Source organism: Phyllostomus discolor, chromosome 7, assembly GCF_004126475.2.
Source record: "Phyllostomus discolor isolate MPI-MPIP mPhyDis1 chromosome 7, mPhyDis1.pri.v3, whole genome shotgun sequence".
In the NCBI taxonomy this organism is placed as follows: domain Eukaryota; kingdom Metazoa; phylum Chordata; class Mammalia; order Chiroptera; family Phyllostomidae; genus Phyllostomus; species Phyllostomus discolor.
This window is the reverse complement of record NC_040909.2, coordinates 103,446,276-103,473,525: the sequence shown is the minus strand read 5'-3', so window position 1 is coordinate 103,473,525 and position 27,250 is coordinate 103,446,276. Positions and strand designations below refer to the sequence as shown.

General features: G+C 39.2%; 1 protein-coding gene across 4 annotated transcripts in view; it reads left to right on the top strand.

Moving 5' to 3' along the window:
- NCOA2 (nuclear receptor coactivator 2) overlaps positions 1-27,250 on the top strand; it is a 284,984-nt gene that overhangs the window by 184,561 nt on the left and 73,173 nt on the right. For 3 of the 4 annotated variants that reach the window (XM_036031204.1, XM_028533654.2, XM_028533652.2), the window contains 2 exons: positions 2,433-2,537; positions 5,222-5,394. In XM_036031204.1, the coding sequence (XP_035887097.1) occupies positions 2,452-2,537; positions 5,222-5,394 (259 nt within the window). In that variant the 5' untranslated portion in view covers positions 2,433-2,451. Of the gene's footprint in view, positions 1-2,102; positions 2,210-2,432; positions 2,538-5,221; positions 5,395-27,250 lie in introns of those variants that run through there. The other variant, XM_036031203.1, reaches the window with a different exon arrangement.

Below are 27,250 nucleotides of genomic sequence, written 5' to 3'. Positions count from 1 at the left end.
AGAAAAATATAGAAAATGAGTGTTTGTAGCACATCATTTGGGAAGGGTCTGGTGTCCAGTCCAGGCTTTTGCTTTGCCCTGTGGGCTTTGATGCTTCCAGCAGCACCTGGCTCCCCTGCCCTCTTTGTAACTCATGTGCGTTCTCAGACCCAGTGCAGTGCCTCCTCCATGCCGGCAGGCAAAACGTTCTTCTTTCCTGAATGTCACAGTACAGAGGAGTGCATACCATTGTATAACACATTCACCTACTTTCACTTACGTTTTCTATAAAAGAATTTATCTCCCCCTCTCCTTGTTTTCTTCTTGAGAGTGACATCCCCCTCATGCTCCTTGCAGCAATAAGCCTGGCATACCATGGCCGGCAGGCAGGCAGACTGGGTGAATGAATGATGTTCAGGTGAGGGGGAGAGTCAAGTGAGGATGCTCTTGCAGTCCAGGTCTCACTGCTTCCCTCACCTGACCTGTGACTGTGATTAGAGAAAGAATGCCTTATTTGATGAGAGACCCTTTGTCACACATTTCAGTGAAGAGCAGGAGTGTGTCAGCCTAAGTGTCAGTCCCAGTTCTGGCATTTGCTAGTCCTCTCACCGGCCCTATACTACTGACTACTCTCATTTGACAAAAGTGGTCATTCAGGCAGGAGAGACAGCTTCTTAAGGTCCCACCAAGTGGTGGCCTTGGACATGAATGCTGGCCATTTACTTCTCTGCTCTACTTGGTTCTCACAGCCTTGTTTTTCTTGGTCCATAGTAAATGCTAAATGATCAGTAACTAAATACATATTATACTTATTATCAGCCCAAAATTGTGACAACAGCATGGGACCTTGGGACTATGTTACATTGCTCCCAGCAGCAGGGAGCTCAGGCTTTAACTTTTAGATACTGTCCCTCCTGTGTGACCCGTGACTACAATGTGCAATTGGTGCAGCCTCCCTCAGCTGCTACAGTGTTTCTTCCTCTTACTCACATGTGACTCCTAAAAAAAAAAACAAAAAAAAAAAACCCTAACTCCTCTGCCTCCTTGGGTTGGAGTTGAGGCCGGAAGGAAAGAGTGTAGTAAGACTGAGCATCCCAGCTTGCGTGGAGGGGAGCATGGGAGCAGCTGGTCCGTTTGATGGGTAGGTGACAGCAATGCAGTGGTCACTCTCAGGAGGTATTTTCCTAGCCCACCTTCCTCTTTGTCCTTGCTCTTGATGAATCTTTGGCTGTCTAGCATCTTTCTCAAATCCTTGACCTACTCTCTTGCCCTTCCCTCTGATTTTTCCAATCTGGAAAGAAAGAAAAGCCACTATAGAAAGTAAAGGACAGTGAAGGTGATTTTAGCAACCTGGGGGACAGAAGGAAGGGGGAAATAGCATAGAAGAACTCTAGGAAATACTTTCAATACTGTTTAAAGCTTTTTGAGGTTCCATTTATTTATTTATTTTATTTTGGAGAGCTAAGCAGTTATTGGACACCTTGAATAACAACTATCTTCCCTGTCCTCACAATCTTTGTTAGTCCCTTTGCTTAGTTTGTTGAGAACTCCACTTCTATTGCTCTTGGTCTTTGCATATTTAAATATTATTTGGGTTCTGCTAATGATGACCAGTGTGAACTTGCTGATTCTCTTATTATCTGCCCTTTTATTTTCCTCTAGAAGGACTTTAGCCAGCAGGAGCCAGTAGTTGAGTTGTCTTCCTTGGTTAGGGTCAATGATGTTACCTGATTTTTTTTTTTTTTTTTTTTTTTTTTGGTGCATTTGAAGCCCTTGGGTGAATCCCTGGAGGGAGGGAGTCAGGGATGTGAGAGAGTAAACCATGGCTGGGAGGTGTACTCAGTTAAGTGAGTTGCCCTCCGTGAGCACTCAGGAAGGAGTGGGGTGGCAAGAACTTCCTGTTGGAGGGCCGTTGCTTAGGGAGGCCTTGTGCAGGTTTAGGAGAGGGGTGTCATATCTCCCTGTTCAGATTTGGAAACATTTGACTTAGTGCCGTGGCACTGCCTCTTCCCGGGACTGTCTGTAGTGGCTGAGCAGTTGCAGCACAGACTTCACATTGGCTAACCCAAAACAGAGACTGGGCGGAGCCCCTTACAACACCTGTAGTTTCCACATGGTGAAAGATTGCTCCTGAAACTGGAGGCTGGTAGCAGAAACCCAGAGCTAGCAGATTGTGGTTCATGGTGCTGACGAAATACAACTCCTGGTTAAAGAGTATGGTTCCAGTGAGGTAGGCTTGTTTTTGTTTTTGTTTTTAATGGTAACCTTTACATTTGCTTAACTTTTAGCAAGGTGAAAAAAAAATGCAGCCTTTTGTTAGAAGTTATACATGCACATCTGTCAAAACTGTTGTCAAATTTCTGATTGAAGTCAAAGTTTTTTCATTGTTGGTAAATTGATCAGACACTTGATCGTCAGCTCTTTTCACTTTCCCCCTGTGTTTTCTGTTTTAGTTGCTGATATGTGTTCAAGATGAGTGGGATGGGAGAAAACACCTCTGACCCGTCCAGGGCAGAGTCAAGAAAGCGCAAAGAATGTCCTGACCAGCTGGGACCCAGGTTAGAGTCTTGCTTCAAAACAGAATGATTATTGCCCGTGAAAGCCACATGCATGCTTCTTTGATATTGTAGCATTGATTTTACACCTGATTTAAATGTTGTGATTGTTTTTTCTCCTTGACAGTTAATTGAATATGTATTATTTAGCTGACGGTTTTGGAGATGATAATCATTTACTGATCCTATTATTCATTAAAGAAGAGGAAACCTATTTTTCTGATATCCTCTGTGTACTTGGCTTTTAAAACCTGTTTATTCTTTAATCTTGAGTTTTTCACATTTTCTTTTCTGTTCTATCACAGAATGTCATAAAGGCAAGATTTTGTTGTTATTTTTTTCTTTTTTTAATGAGGAAGGCATGAAATGTTAAATACACTTGCTTTTGAGTTGATGACAAAAATTATAGCTCTTCAGTGAGTAAAGCAAATAATTTTAAAGCAAGTCCCATGCCATATGTTATGGGTAGAAATCTAAGTTGCTATAGCCTCCACACAAGGTAATTGAGCAGGATCTTGTAAAGTTATAAATACATATTCTCTGAACTAGCAGTGTTCCTCTTCTAGGAATTTTCCAACAATATGCTCTCACATGGGCAAAATGATGTATGTTTGGGGTTACTTATTACAGCATTGTGCATAATCTCAAAAGATTAGGAAAAACTTAAAAGCTTGTAGGAGCTATTTAAACTATTTAAACATCCATAACCTGGAATACAATACAGGTTACTATTGAAAAGAATGTGGACCCTGTTTATGGATTGATATTAAAAAACCTCTTAAGAATATTGTTAGAGAGAAAAACAGTTCAGAAAACATTTATGAAGTACTGTCATTTATATAAAAAGGGAAGAAAATAAGAATCTACTTTTGTATTATTTTAGGATAATTAGAAACAGGTAAGAGTTGTTATCCATATTGGGGGATGGGAACAAAGGTAGAAGAGAAACTTCACTCTTTTGATGATTTAAAAAAATCATGCAAATGACTTTAAAATTTGGATAAAAACAACAACTTCTATTAAATGGCCAGTAAAACAATGAGATGGGGAATGGTAGGGAAGAGGACTACAAGTAGTCATTAAAGGAGGAAGAGAAAGAGAAAGAGCAAAGAGCTAGTGTTTTATATTTCCTTTTCTCCTTCTAGGTGCCAAGCAAAATAAGCCTGTTAAGTCACCGCTGTCCACATCCCAGCTCCTGTGTGTTGCCTCTAGATTCCCTAATACTTCTGGCTAACCACAACCTTCTGTCTGTCAAACCGCCTTTAGTGCTTAGGAGCCCTCCTCCAGGAGGCAGTTTGGTAACCTGGAGAGGGTTCCGGCCCAGGGGTGTTCTCTTAACCAGCACTGTGCTGGAGCAGTGGTGGGGCGGGCATCTCCAGCCCTCTCCCTGGTGCTCTCCCAGCTTTGTAACACAGCTCCCCCTTCATCTACCTGTCATTTATTTATCTTGGGTGTGGTGGAGGGGAGTGATGCAGGGAGGTGGAAGTGTGTGTAAGGGGTCCAGAAGGGGAAGTTGGCTCCTCCATGAATTCAAGCCACTTCATTCCTTTCCCTATTCTTAATCAAGTAGAATCTAGAAATAAACATGAGACTTAGGAAAACCAAATTCTGGTCTTTGCTCTACCAGTAACTCACTGGGTGATCTTGGACAAATCATGTAACCACTGTAAAGTGGAAAAATTGTAGTCCATCTTAGGTTTATTAGTTGGTGAAAATAAAGCTAATATTTCGAGGTCAATATATGGGAATGTATTATAAGTTACAAGATTTTATAAATTGCTGTTACACAAAAATATTGCCAATTTGTGAAAAATACAGAAAGCTGCTACATTAGCCAACTTTCATTGCTTATACATTGTATTGTTTGAATGTCTTTTAGTGGGCCCTTTACTTGAGGGGGAAAAGGCCCACTGTTATTATCAAAAGGAACTCTTGAGTTTGCTGTTGATCGAATTAAAATGAGGAGATCTTGACCAATGTTTTTTTTTCTTTCTTTCCATTAACTTTTTAAAACTTCAGTTGAACTTGGACCGTTTGTTTATATTTTGCATGTCATTCAGCTTGGACAGTTAACAAATATCCTGGGTCAGTTTCGCTTTTGTTTCTAGCGGTACTTATCTAAAAAGGCTCTTTGGTTGAATTACTAACATCCTAAAAAAGTCTATGAAATTATATAGATTTATTTCCATTATTTTTATGCTTTACCAAAAACCATTGAAATTTATTTATTCGTCTTTTAACTAGGTTAACTTCCCTTTCTTCTTTTACTAACCTTAAATAAACTTAAATTTTTATAACCATAACATCCTTTAACTTTTTGAAACATTCCTTTATTTACTCAACTGTACATTCCATAGCCAAGCATTGTACTAGGCACTGGGGCCAGGAAAGTTGCCCCAGTCCTAGTCAGTGGGAAACATTAGGCACATTGGAAAAATGATCACACAAGTGAAATGTGTAATTATAAACTGGGACAAAATAAATAAATAAACTGGGATAAGTTTAATCTTTTTTTAAAAACATGCAACATTTGGAGCAAATTCAGGTGTTTTTTCCCCAAACTATTTCTGTGTTTACATAAGTAACTTTTGTTGGTTATCTTTGTATTAGAATTTGTTTAACAGGCTTATCTTTGTCATAATAGTTCTTTTTAAAATTCAGAATAAAAACATGTTTCTTCTTTTTAGCCCCAAGAGGAGCACTGAAAAACGCAATCGTGAACAGGAAAACAAATACATCGAAGAACTTGCAGAGCTGATATTTGCAAATTTTAACGATATAGACAACTTTAACTTCAAACCTGACAAATGTGCAATCTTGAAAGAAACTGTGAAGCAAATTCGTCAGATCAAAGAACAAGGTAAGAGGACTGAATTGATATTTTGGAGATTTTAGTTTGTTTCTGTTTTCCATGTGTGAGATGTCCCTTCAGGGTCCCTTTAATCCATTTTTTAGGTTTAAATTATTGATAACTAAATGATGTCACAGTGCAAGATGAATGCAAGTATCATTGCAGGGGCTTATAAATAGGCTTTATATCAAATTCAACAATTCCCTGAGATAGGAGACTGAGGTACAGCAGGGTGATGTAACTTTTCACCTGGTAGAACTCGATTCGATGCCCATGCTTCTGCCCATCTTGGAATTTCGTAGCTTGCACAGCCAAATGACTCTCATGATCTGCAAGTGAGGTGCCAGCTGAAGATGGAAACGAGAAGTAAGGAAGTGAACCTCCTCCTGTTCCAGCTCGTCAGCATATTTGATGAAGTCTGAGCCTTGACTGGCCGTGCAACTAGATTAGAATTTCATATCCTGAATGACAAGAGATTTAAAAGCCTCACACCTCTACTCAGAATTCTTTTGTGAAGTTGAAACACAGAACATGACAGCTCTCTTCCTGGGCTTGCTTTTTGAGATTATTTTCTGCCTCCCTTCTTTGATATTTTTGCCTTAAGAAAATAATATTTGAAAAAACACACTGGGACTTTGTGGTGCCAAAATAAATCTGTATTAGGCATGTATGAACAGTGTCTGGGTGCTCAGGGCCAATGTATGCTCTTGAAGTATTCACACACTGCTTTCCTTCAGGGCTAGGGAGATTATTATCTCTCGTAATCTGTTTTTGAATTCATCCTCTTAGAGTTCATATTTTTTTTTGTCTACCTTTTATGTAATATTCAAAAGAGGCAGATTTTAGGACAGTAATGTCTTTGTCTATATAGGTATATGAGCCTGAGACTACCTGATCTATTATAAAAATCCTAGCTACCTGCTTGTATATTATCATCATAGCCTTTTCCATTTTCATACTATTAAGCTAAATTTTATATAAAACAATTTTACAAACAGTCTGTCTTCTAAGAACTTCTAAGAAATATACCCATAGCATACACAACACAGTTTTTGATGTCAGCCCACCCTGAAAATCAGTCTTTAGTTCCTGGCTTTTCCATCAAGATTATATAACATTCACAATTTAAGACGTTTCTACTGAATGCCTGTCTCAGTCTCCCTTCACCTCTCTCCTCCTTTTCCCCTTGAGATTCATTAATTACCGAAAACTCAGTTAATCTCAATTTTGTATTTTTACTTTTGGGTATCAGCAAATGGGTAAAATAATATTCCTAGAGCTCTTGGTAGAAATAATTGGTTAAAGTTTGCTAGTGGTTTGAAGTTGCTGAATCTCTAGTTGTTGATATCATTGCAGTGGAGAAATCACTAAGTTTCTTGTTTCAGTTTTCTAAAATTTTGAATGATTCAATTTTATGAACATTGTGAACACTGGAATATCCAATTTTGTGACCATTGCATGTTAGGTAGCACTTTACACTTTAAAACAGTTATATGTACATATATATAGTTTTTTACTATCAAAGTCTTGCACAAAGTTTTAAAGTTTTGCAGAGCCTTGGTAATTCCCCGTTCAAACCATCAAACACGTTTAGATGTGTCATGCTGGGCCTCTGCCATACTTTCACTGTGGGTTTAATCACATGGCTGCATACCACAACCACCCAAGAAGCAGCAACAATAAACACATCTTATTCTTCTAATAATATTCCTGTTAATTTGAAAAATGTGTTTTGAAAAGAGAAACAGAAACCAAATGAAAAGAACAGATATACTTTTAAGTTTTCCACTAGTCTAGTATTTTCAGAAAATTGCTTGTTTAATAAATTGGCTTTTTAAAAAGAGCAGGACTTTAGAACCAAATTGAACAGAAGGTCGTTTCGAACCAGGACAGATTATTTTCTTTCTCTGAGACTCAGTTTCCTCATACAAAATGTAGCAATCATAACATCAAGGTTGCACATGAACACACTCAGCAAGTGCCTGTAACAGTGAATGTTTAGTAGGTATATAATACATATCCTTCCCATTTTGAGCAGAAAGGTGACTTTTTTTTCTCCCTTTATGCTAAGATCTTAAGACAGTGAGCCCTTCCTTCAGATGGAAAGGGCAGGAATGGGGAGGTAGTTATGAATATCCTCCCTTTCAGGGTCATTTGGAACAAGTAAGACTTTTCTAGTGCCAGCACTTTGCATACCTCTTCATGCCATCCCATCGACACCTCTGCGTGGGCCAGTGTGGCTTCTCTCAGCAGTCAATAGCCACCAGGGTTCAAGAGCAAGGCATGAGTCCAGCCTGAGCCCTGTGTGCCTGCCCACCCAACTAATCCCCTGTCACTCAGTATAAGTGAAGTCCAACCATCGTCTTTACATTATCCAAACTTAATTTGTATTTTAGTCACAGGTGTCAGCCTGAATAAAATCATAATTGTCCTAGAATTTAAGCTGGATTGCATGATGCGCTACATCAAAGAAGACTCAAGTGGGAGCACCAGGCTCATATTTAGGGAACGTCTTAGTGTCCAAAGCTCAGGCAGGTCAGCCAGGCGTGACGAGCTCTTTCACTCAAGTCTACTCTGTCAATAGCTGCTCCTCAAGTTTCCATATACTTTATAAATAAAGGGAGAGAAGAAAGGGTATTTTTAAATGGCCTAAAGGATGGGAATTTGGAGGAGAGGTGCCAGCCTTTTAAGGAAAGAAGCATTCTCTTGTGAATAGCCTGTGTGAGACATGGGTTTGGTAGCCGCCAGCCGGCGGGTAGCATTCACTCTTCATAGGGCCTTGCCGAGCAAGTGTACACAGAGTGAGCACTTGAACCATGCCACCCACTTTTTGATACTGAAGTCTGATGTTTCATCCTATTTGGGATGATGCTGATAAATGTTTAAAACTTTAGGCTTCTATACCTTGCAAACAGCTGTCAAATAGTAAAGTACCTTTTTCCTAATTGGGGGCCTGATATCACTTCTGTTTGTAAAAAAAAATACAAATAATCTACTTTGGCTTACTGTGTTCAATTTCACACTTTTAATCAGGGACCTTAAAAATTTCTGTGGCAAATACACAGTGATCCCTGAGCTCTTAAAAAATATAATTGACTCAAACAACCTGATTAAAGAATGGTCAGAGCATTTAATAGATACTTCTCCAAAGAGGACATACAAATGGCCAAGGTACATGAAAAGATGCCCAACATCACTAATCATCAGGGAAATGCAAGTGAAACCCACCTCACACCTGTTATGGCTATTATCAAAAAGACAAGAAAGAATAAGTGTTGGAGAAGATGTGGAGAAAAGAGCACCCTTGTGCACTGTTGCTGGGATTGTAAATTCATACAGACACTGTGCAAAACAATATGGACATTCCTCAAAAAAAAAAAAATAGAATTATCATATGGCCCAGGAATCCCAATTCTGGGTATTTATTACAGAATTATGTTTTTTTAGTAGCCAAGATAATGAAAGCACATTAGGTGTCCATTGATAGATGAATAGGTTAGGAAGAATTGGCACACGCGCGCACACACACACACATGCACACACACAGGGATATTACTCAGCAATAAAATATAGTGAAATCGTGCTATTTCTGACAACATGGATGGAACTAGAGGGTTTTTATGCTAAATGAAATAAGTCAGAGAAAGTCAAATAACATGATTTCATTCACATGTGGAATCTAATTTTTTTAAATGAATAAACAAAACAGAAACAAACTAAGAGATGTAGAGAACAAACTGATGATTGCCAAAGGGGGCAGGGTTTGGCATATGGGCAAAGAAGGTGAAGGGGATTAAGTACAAACTGCCAGGTACAAGTCAAGGGGATATAATGTACAGCATAGGGAATGCAGTCAGTAATGCTGTCATGACTACATATAGTGACAGATGATTACTGGCTTACCAGTGTGATCGCTGAGTAGGTCTAATCACCAAGTTGTATACCTGAAACTCATAAAATATGTATGTTGACTATAATTTAAAAGTAAATTTAGAAAAATTAAACATTTAATTTATGTTTAAAAAGTCAAATTGAAGTGTCAAGTTACTGAAACATTCAGGGGAGTTTCATAAATAATGCATTTCTACTACCCTGTTTAAAGTAATATGTCTTCTGTTACCCCAACATAGGCACACCTTTCACTGTTTTTTGTAAAATAATAATTTTAAATAAATGTTATTATTTGAAAAACATTTGCCACTTTTATTTAAAGCCATTTCAGTGCTATATATATGGATATAGGGGTATCAGTTAACAGATAATTGGTTTCAACATTTTATTATTTTTCTAACAGTTTTATGAGTGAATAACAGTAAAAATGAAAATGTGTATTTCCAAACTTGTGTTGGCACAAATTTGTGAATACTTTAGATACCTTATAAGTGGAATCATGCATTTGCCTTTTTGTGATTGGCTTATTTAACTTAGCATAATGTTTTCAACTTTCATTTATGTTTAGCATTTGACAAGATTTTCTTTTTAAAGGCTGAATAATATTCCATTGCTTGTACATTCCACATTTTGTTTATCCACTCCTTCATCAATGGACATGAAGAGAGTTCCTACATGTCGGCTATTGTAAAAAATGCTACAGTGAACATAGGTACACAAATGTCTCTTTGTGATTTTGTTTTCAGTACTTTTGGATAAATACACCAGAAATACGATTGCTGTATTATATGGCACTTCTATTTTTAATTTTTTTAGTTTGAATTTTTTCCCACTTTTTAAGGAACTGTGTCTGTACTATTTTTACAAGCCCACCACAAAGGGTACCCGTTTTTCCACATACTCACCGACACTTGTTACTTTCTAGCGTTTTGATAGTGGCTATTCTGACAGGTGTCAGGTGATATCTCATTACATTTCCCTGATGATTAATGATGTTGAGCATCTTTTTCAAGGAGATATCTTGAAAAGAGTAAGTATCTAATACTATATATGGCAGTATTGAATTCCTTCTAAAGTCAAATATCTTAATGTCATGTATTGTTTGATAGTTGAAGGCACCAGTGTGATACTAAGCTGAGAGTATGGGGAGGAGGTATGGAGGGGCAGGAAGATCCCTTGAGGCAAATCTGAAGTCAGTAGGAAAATGAGAGTAAGTCACAATGGCATTAAGATCTCCCTTCTAGACATCTGGCCTCATTTCAGCTGTTTCTCAAGCTCCCCTGAAGAATGCTTATTTCCCTGAAGCCCTTTATTACATTAGACTTTGTTATGTAGGTTACAGGGAAGGAAGAAGTACTACCTTCATAGATTGTGCTGGTTATCTGTTTTTCTGTAGTTTGGGGGTGGGCAAATAGAGGCACTCATGTATGTCATTTACCAGTTTTTTCCTCCTCTTATTACTGTGTTGTTCACTCTGAAATGTTTTAGTTTATTTCTCCTTAGAAGATGGTCACCTTTTCCTAATTACTGAGTCATTTATCTCTGATAATAAGTATAGGGGTCAATTTCTGTAAACATCTCATCTCTTCTGTCACCCCTGATGTTTTTAAAGTAATAATAGTCCTGATGTTTTTAAAGTAATAATAGTTCCAGGAAAACAATGATGGTGGTGTTCCTCATCTCAGCGTTGTTGGTAAGCAGTGGGGACCCCTTCGCAGCTTGTGTTTTGCCATGAGTGCAAGTTCAGTGCAAACTGGCCTTCTGCAGTTTTGGTCCTTATTATAATTGTTAGTTCAGCTTTTACTCTAGACATGGCCTTATCAGCATATCAGATCTTGAATCCTGTTTTGTTTCCTAAGAATGTGACAGTGAAAAATAATTCACAGAATGTAAGAATTATAGTTCTGCTTATAATACTTATTGATTAAAGACTCTGGATACCAATTAACTTTACCCTGAGAGTTTATTTTAACTTCACCTTTTTGATTGTGCTAAAATATACATAGCATAAAATTTACCATTTCTAAGTGTACAAAGTTTGGTGGCACTAAGTGCCTTCACACTCTTGTACAACTGTCATCACTGCATCTCTAGAATTTCTTCATCATTCTGGACAAAAACTCTTGATCTATCAAATAATAATCACTCACCTCTTCTCCCCTTGGCCCCTGACAACCATTATTCTACTTTCTGTTTCTATGAATTTGACTGTTTTAAGTACCTCATAGAAGTGGAATCATACAGTATTTGCTTTCTGTGAGTGGCTTATTTTACTTACCACAATGCCCTCAAGGTTCATCCATGATGTAATGTTTATCTGTTATTTCTGTTCTTTTTAAAGCTGAATGGTATTCTATTGCATGTATATTGCCATGCTTTGTTTACTCATTTATCTATCAGTGGACACTTGGGTTGTTTCACAACAGACCTTTTGACTATTGTGAATAATGCTGTTATATATATACCAATGATTATTGGTGTACAAATGTCTGTTCAAGTCCCTGCTTCCATCTGGGAGGGATCTGTACCTAGAAGTGGTATTACTGGATCATGTGCTACTGCTGTGTTTAAGTTTTCGAGGAATCATTATACTGTGAAAATGCTATCATGTGACTTTTTAAAATCCTATTTTAAAATATTTTGACAGACTGAAATTTTCTGTGGCTTAAAGTAACCCATTTTCTTATTTAGAAATCTTCAATTATTTTGTCTCCAAAGTGGTCTTCATATACCTCCTCCTTTTGTGTTTACCAAGGGACAGATGAAATGTCACAAGAACCTGTGGTGCTTGTCATCATTATTATTGTAGTAATAAGATAGCACAGCAGGTGAAAATTAACCCTCCCAACTCTCAACAGCGAGACATGGTTAGGGGTAGGTAGTGTTGAATCATTTCGTTAGGAAATACTGAGTCCTGGGATCCGGTAGCACATAAACAATGTGCTGCTGCCATTGGGGAGCTTGGACTTAGTGGTAGGAAGGACAGGCCATGGATGAGTGTATAGGGGAGTAAAATGTATCTGCAGAGTAAGGCTGGTCTGCTCTGTAAAGTGTCTGTTCTTGCCTGGGTTTCATGGAAGGTGCTTATGGCATTTCAGCTAGAAATGAAAGATAAGCTAGGGCCTGTAACATTGAGCTCTAAAAATATTCAATACACACACTAACAGTGGTGCATGCATGCACGTCATAAATGAATACGCATATTTTATATCCATTGTACATACATATCAAAAATGCTGATAGAATGAGCTATCAAAGAAAGTTTCTTCTAGAGAACTGTTGCCTAGTTGTCTGTCAGTGGGTGTGATTAGCCTTATAGCTAACGGGAAAGTGAATAGGGGGACGTTAGGATGTTGGCTGGGACCAAGAAGGAGCTGAGGTTCTAGAACCATCTGGTGATGGTTTTCTTCTCACCACACTGTTCCATCTTTCCTCTTTCCATTTATTGTTTAATCACTAAAATCTGGCCTGGTTGCCTTCTCGTCACTGACTTTGCTCCGTGGAATACCTGCAGTGACTTCCTCTTGACCACTCTGGCAGGCCCTCTTCCTCCTCCTCAACCTGCTTACCTTCTCTGGTAGCTCTGAACTGTTGGCCAGTCTTCCTCAAAACACTTTTGCTTTTGGTCAGTACACTATTCATGCTCATTCATTGCCTTCTCTCCTCATGTACTCTTTGAGCCTTCTTTTTGTCTCCACCTACATTACTTCCTTAATTGGTTTTAACTCTTTCAACCTTCAGCTGTCACATCACTGCTCATTACTGTGGAGAGTAAGCCTCTGTCCTTGACCTTTCCACCTTTTTATTGCACAGATCCTCAGCAAGGACCTTCACCAGTTACCACTCCCCTGAGTTTGCAATTTAGAGTTTGCTCCCCATCCAGTTTTCCAGCTACCTGTTGGATATCTCCACAGGGTTTCCCTTCTCTCAAACTGAACTTTTTTCTGCTCTCCCTCCTTTAAACAGTGGCTAGTCCTGTTTTCTGTACTCAGTCTGTGCACGTCACCATGATCTTGCCTAGGCTGGAAGCCTCAGTCCCACATACACCAACCTTCCCCTGCTCCTCTTCAACATGCTCAGCCCACCAGTCAGCTCTGTCATTTCCTCACCATGTTCTGTGATATCCCCTACCCCTTTTTCCCATCCTTATTCCTAGCATCCTGATTTAAGTGACCTTTCTCCCCTTAAATCATCTGTGTTTATCTACCTTGTATAGCCTATCCCCATTGCTACAAACATTAATTTCCTGAAAATGTATTAGATATGTAACTGCTATTCTCAGAACTTTCACTGAGGGTCTCCTGCCTCCAGACTAAATTAAAATGTCTTCACAGGGTGTTCGGGGCCCTCCCCCATCTGGTTCCAGTATATTTTGGGGGGTTGTCTCCTGCTTCTGTGTGTCTAGTCATTCTATTAGGCAAAACTGGAAGCTTTAATTAATCTTAACCTATAGCTGCAAAGGTTTTGTGTCATTGTTAAATAAAATATATATTTCATTTTGGTTTGTAATAGAATAGTTTAAATGTTTTTAAAAAACCCTTTTTATTAACATATAAACTCTTTGGTGGAAGAACCATAGCTTAATGATTTTTATATTTTTTCCTTAATGTCTTGCACATATGAGATATTTATAAGTTCATATAAATAATGGACAAAACTAAGGGTTCAGAGGAAATATGAAAGCAACAAAGATAATAGTGTTTTTAAGGTTTGAATAGAATAATGGGGATAAAAGATAGAAGGCATTTAAGAACCATCATTAACTACTGTGTCAAATTGAAATAGCACCACATGAAATAAATTGCAATGGTAGAGTCTGGAAATAACCAAAGACAATGCCATAATTATACCTAAACAGGATGATTTCTCATTAATTCACACTTATATTTGGGACACTTTTACCAGATGCTCTGTAGATGCCACATTGTGAGTCATCAGAAACATGCAGAGAAGCAAAACTGTCCCCACCATCCAGGGACTCATAATAAAGAAATCATTAAAGCCTTTTACAATAGCTTGTCCTCCGCATACATATATCCTGCTCCTTGATTTGGGAGCTGTCATCATAGGGAAGCCTGTGGCTGTCCAGCTTGGCCTGTGCTTTCATTTCATACATGATAAAGCTAGTATTTAGATGATACAGATATAAAGCAAACTGGGATAGCAGAGGAAGTAGGAAATAAAACATTTTTCTGCCTCCAAGAATATATTGAAGTCTATCATCTTGATAATGTTTAGATAGATAAAGTCTGATATTAAGAATCAGGATTCCTTGTGTCCAAGGCTACTGTATTTTTTAGCAATGCTAAAAGAATATCATAAAAATATATCCATACATAATGTTTTCAGCTACCTTCTCATCCCTTGCATCTTATTCTGTTCTTCGCTCCATTCCTGCATTTCCTCTGAATGCAGGCTCCTTCAGGGTTGATACTACTGCCTTTTTCTCAGGTAAGGAAACTGATATGCAGAAACAGTGGTACGGCTTAAACTAGTAAGCCTCAAACTAGAATTCAGACCCTAGTATGCCGGTGATTCTGAGTCCATTGATTTTTCCACTGTGTTCCATGACCTACCTCTGAGGATATTGGTCATGTCTTCAAATTTGCCTGTTTATTATGAGAGAAAACGTTGATCTACAGAGAAATTCCAAAAGCAACACACTCAAAACCAAAATAAAGATTTATAATAATTACTGGGGTAGTTTTTTTTTTTAAAATCCTCGCCCAAGGACATGCTTATTGATTTTAGAGAGAGGAGAAAGGAGGGAGAGAGGGGAAGAGAGAGAGAGACATAGAAACATAGAGACAGAGGCATCGATTGGTTGCCTCTCACAAATGCCCCAACCAGAGACCAAACCCACAACCGAGGCATGTGCCCTGACTAGGAATCAAACCTGCAGCCTTTCAGATTATGGGACAATGCTCCAACCAACTGAGCTACATTGGCCAGGGCCATCAGGGGTAGTTTTAACTTATATTACTCACAGAAAAGATTTTGATGATTTGGGGTTTGATGTGATTTCGTTAAATATCTTAAATCTTGTCAAGAGCTGTGAAGCAAATAGCTGCCTGTCCCCCAGGTTCCTGTGTGTTGTGCACACCTATGCATTTCTAGCCCAGCTGTTTTAATTACTGATGAACATCTCCCAATATTGTCTTTTTATTGTCTTCTTCTAGTTATCTCAGTATCAAAGGATGAAAAGAAAAAGATACTAGGGTGTTGCTGAGCAGTGAAAAAAATTCCTCATACACGTGAAAACCTGAATATTGTTGCTCTGGATTCAGAGCATTCACATTTTTCCATAAGCCAGATGAGTGACCTAAAAAAGTGAAGGATGTAAGTTGTGAACTGGCATTGTATAGTTGCAGCGCAGGTTACTGCTAAGCCAGTGAAGCTCCAGAGTCAGCGCCTGTAACTTGCACTGCCCCATGTGAGTGCTGGCAGTCACAGAATGGTCTAGATAGGGAGGCTGCCTTTTGATCAGGAAGTATTTCATAAGCGTTTCAGATAATTTCCTAAAGAAATCTCAGAAGAAGAAAATTGAATCCTCTTTAAAGTTCTAGAGTTTTGCTTCTGTTTCTTTTCTCATTTTGTATCAATAAGCGCGAGAATTACACTTCATTTTGTATTTTCAAAGAGCGTCCCCTCTTTCTGATTATGTAAACTTCAGGCCCTACATACATAGATCCCTTCTTATACACTGACTGGGAAAGATGGATACACACACCAGGACAAAGCAGAAGGGTCAGTTTCCACAGTAGAGCTTACTCCTGGAGTGCTTACGTTTACCTACATCACTTCATTTCATCCTTGCAGCAGCCCTGCAGGGCAGGTTCAGTTACTGACTCCATTTTACAGTCAAGGAACCTCTAGATTAACTGACTCATCTAGACTCACACCTTGAGAAGGTGGTGGAACTCAACAATTCAAATCCAGATCACCTAGCTCCAAGCCAGTGTCCCCAGCTGTTTACTCTTACTCAGTCTGCCATTTGGGAGGAGCTGTTCCTCAAGAATGGGGTGAGCAGGTGTACAAGCCCAGGTTAAGAACACAGACACAGTGGTTGAGGTACCAGGAAGAATATTTCTTTGCAAATCCCTATTTCAGAGGATAATGTACACTTTTCAAGACAGCTCAGCTTTTCCTGTCAGGAAAAAGAAATGATAAAATATCCCAAGAAAATAGAAAGTTGCTCTCTGGGCCAAAAAAGACGTCTTGGTGTTTAGCAAGCACCCTGGATCCCAAGCTTGTTTCAGAACACTGGTTTTGTACACTGGTGTGAGCAGAGAGGAAGTGTTCTGTGAGAGTGAATGTGTCGTCATGCTATCTGTCCATCCTGTTGGGCAGTGTAACACCCACATAAACAATGGTTCTGGCCTGGTGAAGGCATTCTCTCTGATTTCAGGAAATATATAGGTGCAAAACAGACTTTACCGACAATCCCTGTGACCATCCCCGTGTTTTTTGTAGATCAGAAGTCAAGGATAGGGGTGTCATCTGAGTGCCATGTTTCACACAACAGTACTGAACCTATGTAGAGTATGTTCTAACCTGTGTTCTGAAAAGGAAATATGGAAAATGGAATTTTGGAAAATGGATATATTGGATCACACATACTTCAACTTAAAATGTTAGATATCCATGGCTGTTGGAAAGGGCGCTTTTGCATTATTTTTCTCATTTCTGTCATTCTGACCAAAAGAAAAGCTGAATTCAACATGATCACATAGGAAAAAATATATTGATTGCACCTAGCCAAGAAAAATTGTTCATTGAAATAGACTTAAATTCTGATTTCACAATGTGAGAGCCTTGGTTACCTGTAATAGATTTGGAGTCCTTTTGGGCCCACCAATTTTGAGAATAAGACATTTTGTCTTATGGAAGAAAAGTAAAGTGAAAAAAATAATGTGAATACTCAGTGTGGTGCTGCTTCTCACACCTTCAGCCCTGAAATGCCTTTTCATGCCTATTAAGGCCAAATGAGGGACATTACAGGATTCCCTGGCCATTTTGGGGACCAGTAGCTTTTCAACAGAGTGCTAAGCCCCACTTAAGCTTGTCCACATAAGGTAGGCATATGCATACCCTGATTCTGTAAGATTCCAAATGTTATATTTGTTTTATTACAGCTGATATAGGGGGGAAAGGAAAGGGAGAAAAAACAAGCTCTACTGGAATTGACATATTTATTCTTTACCATCCCTAAATTAAGATCACTTTCTTCAATGCTTTTTTTATTTTGGTAGACTGTCTTCAATTTGCAGATTATGTCAGATTAGAAAAAAAACATATAGTACATTTTATTTGGAATATTGTTAGAGAACTGATATTGCCCAAGGTGAAAGAAGCTAATTGTTTTTTTGTCTCTTTGACTAGATGGATGTATGTCTAGTGTGATTAAATTAATTACTGCCATGCTTTTATAAGAAAGAAGCACAGAGAACCTTCAGCTTTGAAAACCATTTTTTCCCTGAGATTTATTTGTAAGTTAACTGTTTGAAATGGGGGATATTTTCCATCAAAACAGTGCAATTTTGGTCATTAGATTCCTGGACTGGTTCCACAAGCTATTTGTAATCGATAATGCTCCTAACTAGAATAGTTCTTTTTTTTTTTTTTTTTAGATTTTATTTATTTATTTTTAGAGAGGGAAGGGAGGAAGAAAGAGAGAGAGAGAAACATCAATGTGCAGTTGCTGGGGGTCATGGCCTGCAACCCAGGCATGTACCCTGACTGGGAATCGAACCTGTGACACTTTGGTTAGAATAGTTCTTAATACGAGGGGTATGTATGTACAGCTGTGTTTCAAAAATATGGCAAAGGTATAGTGATAAATAAGGTACTGATTTTTTTTAGAAGTGTTACTAAATATATTGTAAACTTTGCTTTCTGATATATGTTATTTTAAGTATAGATACTGTTCTCTGAGGCCCCGTGGACTTTACTGATATTGAAAGGAGCCCTCTTAACCTAAAAGGTGGAAACCACTAACCGAGTTGCTTACAGGGTGAAGGGTGCTGTAGAAGCTCATCAATTAGCATATCCATGTATATTTCCTGGAAAGCTCTGTTCTGGATTTCCCAGAGAGGCCTGGAGCATGGTTTCCTCTTCCTTCCTTTCTGTCCTGGACCCTTCCCCCTCCTGGCCTCCACCTGCCAACCAACAGAGTCAGGACTCTTAGGACAGGAGCAGACTTCCGGGAGGCAGCCTGTAGGTGATGGGGAAGTTCAGACATGGTGCATGAAAGTCTGGAAGCCAGGTGTTACTCTGGTCTGGGGCTGGCAGGATAAGCCTCAGACTCTGGGCCAAGGTTGTCTTTCCTTTTCTTCATTGTTCACCTGTTGCCCGTTCCACTGTCTTCCTTTAACCACTCCCTTTATTTCTACTGGGATTTTTCTTCTCCCTGGTCCACGGCAGCACAGAATTCAGACTTTTAGGTGCAGTTCTTGTCTCTGAAGGAAACATTTTATTCTGGATTATTTAGCTTGTGAAATGGATAAAATAAAAATAACAGAAAAATCACAAATTTTCAGGAAGTCTTTAAAACTCATAATAAATTGGGTTCCAGATGTTTTTAGAAATATAAATGAGCCCAATCTCAATCTTTGTCTGTATTCCCAATTTTATCTTCAGTCTTTAGAAACGCCTAAATTTATCTCTCTTGACCCCACAGGAGGTAGTGTGGGGTTCCCCTCACTTCCATTCATGTCCTCCTTGTATCTGTCTGTCTGTCTGTCTCCACTCTCTCTCCTTTTCTCTCTTTCCTTAGATTCTGTTGAAAGAGACAAAGACCAGGTAGATCAATAGTGGATCTTCAGTTACCTGACGAATAGAATGGCTCATCTGTATTTTGGAGGAGATATTCTAATGGACATGAGGCCATCTGTGCAGTTGGAGATATGGGTAGGAATCTCCTCTGTCTCTCTTGACTGGCCTTATGTCAGTACCAAAGTGCAGGTACATGACCTGACTGACTAGGTGGACATTTGAGTTTTTAGTTCCTATTTAGTAACTTCAAAGCGATAGCGATTTTACCTTTGATATCCATCTTCCCGGTCCTGTAATTTGCAGTACTCAGAATTATAAAAATACACTCACTGCCTGTTCTTTGCCTGTAGTACACAATAAAGCTATATTTTAAAATTATGAACCGTTTACTTTTTTCCAAATTGACCCTTGGGGTAAGAGAATGGTAGGTGGTCATTAATGAACCTGAAAGATTATGGATGCAGTATCAGGATTTGTAAAGACCTGCAATATTAAATATTCTTATGCAGGGTCATAGCAACTATGTTTCTCAATTTTTCCTGTCAGGTGCACCCCTTAGCTCCCTTACCTAGGACATCCTCCCAAAAGTAATCCATCCCCCTCCCCGGGTTTTCTCTTTCACAATATGGTCACGTTGAATGTTCATCTTTCCAAATTTCTTTGATGTTCCTTATAAGTTGATTATGATACTTCTCTATAATTCTTTTCTATGTACTAATCTGCTGAGCCCCTTAGTTCCTTTCCACATACTATACTAAAAACTCCTCTTTAGAGGTTTTAAAACTGAGCTCCTGATTTTTATATTAGGATAACCGAGAGAAAAGATCTACACACTTGTGTGTTAGCTCTGCTCCTGACTCAGGAACTCATACTTAGAAAGGACAGATACATAGTGCACCTTGTAGATACCCTTGTGGTCACGTGGTTCTTCTCGTTTAAGTTCACCAGTGCATTTAACTCTGAAAAGTTGACAAATTGTTTTTATTCCTCTAGAGAGTATGCTTTCAGCCTGAATTTGAGACCTGTAAGTGTGATTCCTTGGCAATTGGGTTTATCCTCAGAGGGTAATATAAAAGATCATTAACCTTCACGTTTTTATTTTCCAAAATTCTTTTGAGCTGTTACACTTCAGAGAACTAATTAAGCCCTGTTAGCATCCTGAGGAGCATGCATTGTTCCTGGTGTTTTGATGGAAGTGTATTTTGAGTTAAGTAATCAGCTCTTGCCATGTTCAGTCTCTGATGAAAGCATTCCTAGTGGGGTCTTAGATAATTAGAGTCTCCATGCAGCATCTGGATCACTGTTGTTTCCTGAAGTTAACTCTCCAAATAAGCTCAGTCTACCAGCTAGATAAATTTAAAACCTTATATTTACAAATTCATAAATTTTGTTTGTCCTTTATTGCATAAATCCACATCATTTTCAAAGATAATCCACTAATCCCGTGTTAGTACTTGATAGAGTATTTTCACCATACCCTGCAGGGTGAGGCTTGTCTTTTTTATCTTTGCATCCTTACCATCTTATATCATGTTTATGTTCCCTTTAAAAACATAAAATACTACTTTTTTGAGAGTAATTACAAATGAAAACTAGGTAGGAAGTTCCCTTGTCATATCTGTGTGCTGGGTGCTGGTCCTTCCCAGCCTACCCCACCACTTGAGGACTTCTTTCCATTGTGTCCTCCAGAGTGCGGGTCATTTCAGCTCACTTCTGTGGAGCCTCTCCTTGGGTCACAAGCTTCAGCAGAGGATGACAATGCAAAGATGAAAAATACAGTTTCTACCTTAAGGACTTGATAGTGTTGAGGGAATCCTGAGGCAATTCAGATGGAATCCACTGGTTTCCCTATGATGTAGTGAGTGTTATTAGAGCAGTGTTGTGGAGGGGCAGAGGGTTCAAAGATTGGCCCCCCCTCAGATTCCAGGAAGATTCCCTAGAAGGAACCAAAAAGGCCCCAGTCACTGCCAGTAAAGGTAGTGACATCCAAGAAGCCAGTGATGCCACCTCAGCCTAGCATGCTGTTGTGGAGACACCCCAACGGAAGCAGACTTCCACACACTATGTTCCCTGCTTGGACTGGTGCCCACAGGGGGACGAGAAGCAAATATTTCCCATCTAGGAGACAGATGCTGTTGCCCCTCCTCCAGAAAATGCAGCATTATTTTAGTATTTAAAAAAGAAATGAATTTACATTTGGTAAAGTGCTGATGTTTTTTCCCAATGAGAGTTAAAATTTCTGTTTTCACTGTTACCATTGATAACTGAAGAAAAGAAATTTTATTACTGTATGACTGGCTTTGACTTTTTAAAAAATGAAAATGTATTGGTAAATAAACCATGGAAATGATATGAAATTAAATTCATTAATAGCAGTCTCTCATGATAACTTCAAAATATCCTCTAAATTTCTGGTTCAGTTGGTTTTATCACAATGTATGTAATTGTAATTTTCTTTTAGTAGATTCTTGCCTTGTTCTATTTATTTTCATTGTGACTTAGCCTTACAAAGTCTGTCCATTCTACTTTTTAAATATGAATGATTTCACAGCTTTCTTTATTGCACAATTATTTATTTTTTATTATATTTTGTTGATTATGCTATTACAGTTGTCCCAATTGGTCCCCCTTTGGCCCCCTCCCCCCTCCTACTCCCTCAGGCAATCCCCACACCATTGTTCATGTCCACGAGTCATGCCTACAAGTTCTTTGGCTACTCCATTTCCTATGTTATACTTTACATCTCCATGGCCATTCTCTAACTACTTATTTGTACTTCTTAATCCCCTCACCTCTTCACCCATTCCCCCATATCCATCTCCAGTCTGGGATATAAAACAGTCTGAGATGGCTGCTACTTGTGCTAGGATTGGAGATTCCCAAGAGAAGCCAAACTGTGAATCTAGGCTGGCTGCTGCTAGTGCTGGGCCTTGGGCCACTTAGCAAGAGGTACGGGGGCTGGGGGCTCTCTGAGGCTGGCTGTTGCTTGTTTGATAGGATTTAGGAAGTTGTGAAGCACGAGCCAAGACCAGCCATTCATTTGGAAAAGTCATGGTTAATAGGTCAGGTAGAACAGAGCCTCAGAGGATCTCCAGGGCAGGGCAAACGGTGTTAGCCAAGTTGATACAGTCTCAGATATGGCACCTGGCCTTATGGCTCTGTGGGAAGTGGGCTCAGAAAAGGGACAGTGGCCTCTGCCCACCTTTCTGCCTGAGAGTAAACTGACCTCAAGCTGCTGCCCCAGTGCTGGACCTCAGAGAGAGTGAATCTGAGTAAGTCCATGTGTGGGTTCTTTAAGGGGAACTGCTTTGGGCTCCAGCATTGTCTTCCACCAACTCAATCCCTGCTCACTTTTGCAGCCAGAAATTATGGAGACTTATCTTCCTGCCATTGGAATCCCGAGCTGGGGGCCTGGTGTGGGGCTGATACTCCTCACCCCCAAGGTATCCCTCCCGAATTTTTATCTACCACACGTGGATGTGGGAGCAACCTCTTCTGCTTCTCTGCCCCTCCTAGCGTCTGTATGTGGTTTCTTTAATTCCATAGTTGTCAGACTTCCATTCAACTCAATTTCTGATGGTTCTGAGTGATGGTGGTTCTATATTTTGGCTGTAGTTTTGATGTGGTTGTGCGAGGAGGTGAGATGTGTTTTCCTATGCCACTCTTTTGACAGGAAGCCCTCTGTCATATAATTATTTATATTAAATTACTTAAAGTACCCGTTATTTGTAATTTGTGAACAGGTTTATTGGATTCTTTGTAAGACTGCTTGTAATTATAAATGTAGAATAATAATATTATTTAGCACCTTTCTTCTGTGGTGCTCAGAGTGCTTCACATGCATTATCTTACTAAGCCTCCTGACATCCCTGGGAGGCAGGGGCATTTTGCAAGCGATTATGGATTGCTTTGCTGAATCAGCACAGTCATACAGCATTATGATAAGCCTGGAAAAGATTGAGGTCATGTACTAACTTGCTCTCAGGAAACTCTATATGCAGCCAAATATTTTCCTTGGCAACACAGAGCTAGTAACTGCCACCATTCTGGTATCTGGAAAGCCACTGTCCATTGATGCAATAAAAAATAACAAAGAGTACATTTTGAGAAAGCAAATCCAAGATAGTACATTTGAGAGACAGGTGAATTACATATGGCGTGAGTAACAGCAGCATCTTCTAGTTCAGGCTTTATGTCTACAGGGGAAAGGCTACCTCTGCTCTTGCTATGCCTCTTAAGACTGGACCTGCCCAGCTGTCATATCTGTCATCTTCAGCCACTTTATTTGCCTCACCTCTGAGCAATCACCTGGCAGGCAGAATTCCAAAAACAGGTTTCTGGAATTCAAATCAACCATCTGTGATGAAGCTAAACCTGTTTCAAAAAGGCCTTGGGTAGAAGTTTCCTGAAGTCTTGATGACAGCATAATACTAAGTCATCTAGCATTTGGAAGCTTCAGTAAGGTGATTAAAATTGAAAATAGGAAGAATAAATTTTATGAATATTTTATTTCATTATTTGAAGGGTTGTAGAATGGCAGGGAAACATCTCTTATGGCTACTGTATGTAAAACAAAACTCACTTAAACTAATTTAAGCCAGTTAATTTCACAGGGAGTAACTCAGTTACTGTTATGTCTTTTTCATACTTATAATTAGATAGTTAATTTTGATAATAGTCTTTGGCCTATGTGGATGATCATAATTAATGTCCTGAGTATTTTTCTTTTCAATTTATCCATCGGCTAGCTGTGGCACACACTGCCTGTCTTTCAGTTGTGGCTTAAACTTTTTCATAACCTTTACTATAGGAAAAAATTGTTAGATTTTAAATAAAAATTTCATGCAAGTGGATTTGACTATTTAAGTAGTCTTTGTATTTGAGCACACATGACATATAAAATCCAGGAGAATTAAAATTACTAGAGGTGTCACGATATTTTTCTCCTAAACTTACAAAACTCACTGGAGAATTGCAGGACCATGCATAGAGAAAGGATAGGATCCTATTGTAGAAAAAATAGTCAAGTTATCAAATGTGGAGGTCTTTCTAAGTGCTGTTCTTTGTTAATTTCCCTTTGAAGGTCATCTCTTGCCCACACATTTGCTGGGCTTGGAAATGAGCTGGCCATGTAGTTTCTAAGGCCCTCACTTCATGGGGCTCCTGCTATCTGTACAGGCCTGTATGTCAGTTCCTGAGTGAAGCTGACCCTGGTTTTCTTTTCATTGCCTGCTTCTTTAAATCGTGTGCAAGGCTGGTTCTGATGCACTGCCACTCCTGCTTAGGTTAGACAGATTTCATGCCGTCAGGTATTAACACATCGTATGCGGGAAACGTATTTATACGTTTTACGTTGACTGGTAGTAGAGCGTGTGATAAAAACTACCCGCAAACAATGTGTTAAAGGGGCACTTTAAACTTTAAAGATGTATTTAAATCTATTCCTAGTATTGATTTGAAACATAGTAACTATTGAATGGACATTTGACAGGAACTCTTTTTCCAGAATGTCTTTTGAATTTAAGGATACTGTGATAATTATAAAGGAACTTACTGGTAATATTTTAGAAAGTTAGGAAAACCTGCTTTGGGATTATTTCCCAAATGCCTCCTAATCTTTCTTTTCTTTTCACCCAGACTTACTCTAAATAGTAATCATTCTTTGCAGTCAGACAAAATTTGGGAATGTGTTTTGAAATCTATAAATACAAATCAGGTACACTTTGCTTTTAAAAAATTCTGTGGAGGCACATATTATTTGGCCTTCAAAACAAGTCAGATCCTTTATTTTACCACACTTTATTTCACATTGACACTTTAGGATACCATCCTAAGATGATAGCTATTTCCTGTAAGAGGGCCTTGATTATCTTAGCGCACAAGATAATCATTCATAACAGCTCTGCCCCTCTCTGCACCTTGCCCGACATGGTCAGCCCTGAGGGCTGCTGTCTTGGTGCAACCTAAGTTCATAAAGACCAGGGCCGTTTTGACATTAGTTGGTGGGGACAGGTACCCCCACTTCTCTGTGTAAAAATATGAGTTTAAATCAAAACCATTTCAAGCATTTGAATAGATTAAACTTCTGTTTCTGTATGATATAAAAATGATACTTTGTATAGTTGTTCCCACAGAGGTTCTGTTTTGGAGAATATAGATCTTCTGACAGTGAAGTTCTTCTAGACCAAGGATTATATACTTTTCTCTCCTTCCTTTTCCTGAAGCTAGATTTCTCTGGGAAAAATACATAAATTTTTTTTTTTAGGTTTTATATTTATGTTGAGTGTATTTATTTAACTATTAAGTAGCCTTATTCCCACACCTAGTTTCTAATAGGTTTAATAAAACTAAAACTTTTTTTTGACCACTCGGAGCATAAACAAACATACAGATAAGGACTAACCAAAGAACCAATAACGGTGGTTTCAGGGTCACAAGAAAGAGTACACTTTGCCTGTAGAATTGCTCCAAGTGCCAGAAATGGGCTTAAGACTAGACCTACTCTTAATAGTCACTTCTTTTTGTTCCTGGACATTCACGTAGGAATTACCTGGTTTTTATTTATGCCTTAGTAATAAACTTGCTGAATTGATCTAGAAAAAACATCATTTTTAGCTAATAGATATTTTTGCCTATAGGAGATTCGGATGGTTGCAGATTATAGGAATTTTTGGAGCCTTCTTTTGGAGTGGGCCCCATATGCCCCGTAACCCTGGGAGTGAGTGCTACATGCCTTGGGCACTGACTGCCCTTACGTTGCATTCACTTCCTTTGTTCTCATGAATGCTAAAGCTTTGACCCCTTGATAGTATGCCCTTCCTTCAGCCCCATTCCTCTCCCTGCCCTCTTCCCCGACCCCTCACCCCAGCTTTCTGTGGTTGACAAGAGCCCTGGTACTACTTAATTTATGCAAAGTTCTCACGTTGTTATTGATGCTTTGCTTTCTCTACTAAGATGATATAATTTAGCATAATTTAATGTTTCAGATCTCTAAATTGTATGATTCTGTGTTCTATTATTGGCTATTTGCAGCAGGTAAGTTAAATTGGGAACACCTGCTTTTTAAAAAGCCTGCACGTGAGGGTCTCCCATGATTGCTCAAGCAAAGGCTACAAGTGAAAGAACTGGGAATAGATGGTAGTAGGCAGAATGAAATGGGGACTCTGGCCTCCCTGCGGTATTATTAGTCACAGTGGTCGGGGGTAGCAGGGAAGAAAAGTGTCTATACAGGCAGCTCTAGGAATCTGTTCAGGAGGCACAGGCATCAAGTTCTATATGTAGAGAAACCTAGAAGGAGAAAACATATCCAGATGGGAGAAAAACATGAGGTGAGAAAAACCAGTAGGTCTCACAAGTGGAACATAAAGTGAACCCAGAAGCAAGCTGCATGTCTGTGGAAAGGGAGTGGGAGCACGGAGGACTGACTCCTGGGCATGGACAGATAGCTCCAAGGGGCAAATGAAGGCCAGGTCCGAGAGTGGTTTTCAGTCCTCTGGGATGCATCCGTTGAATATCCACTGCGAAGGTAAAGTGGGGGCTTGAGATTAAAACCTTGGGAATCCTCCAAAGGCAGTGGGGATTCGTGGCCAGGTCAGCCCTACTTGCTTTCCTTCTTCCGCATCCCCATCCTTTTTTCTCCTGGGCTCTACTGGACATCTCTGTGGTGGTAAGCTTTATGTTAGTCACTGGGCGTATGGAGCTGAGTAAGACAAGAGCCTTGACAGCCTCTGTGAGCATCTCTGCCCTTCCACTGGCTTAATCTTGCTTTCTAGAAGGCTCTCCCCACTCAGGACCTTACCTTTAGAGACTGGAGCTGCTCCCAGCCTGCGGTGTGGAGGAACAAGAAATCTCATGATTTTTATACTGGGTCCCCAGGCAAATGGGAGGTTTGTAAAACTCTTCCTTGGTTGGTTGATGTTTTTAAGAGCTAAGAGTGGCTGGGAAAATCCCGGAGTCAGATAAAAACTCTCATGATGCCCAAACTATTTTTTTTATGAAGCAGAATGTAATTTCCTAGATGATAATCTGGATTAATAAAGTCGGTCTGTTTCTGTTTTTCTTTATCTCTCAGGTGTAGAAACAGCATTGGTGACTTTCTCCCCAAATGCTGTCCCCATTGGCCTGATCACCGTAGGAATTATCCTGATGTCCTTAGCACATAATCTAATCTTTTTTCTCATCCCTTTTCTAACCGATACTT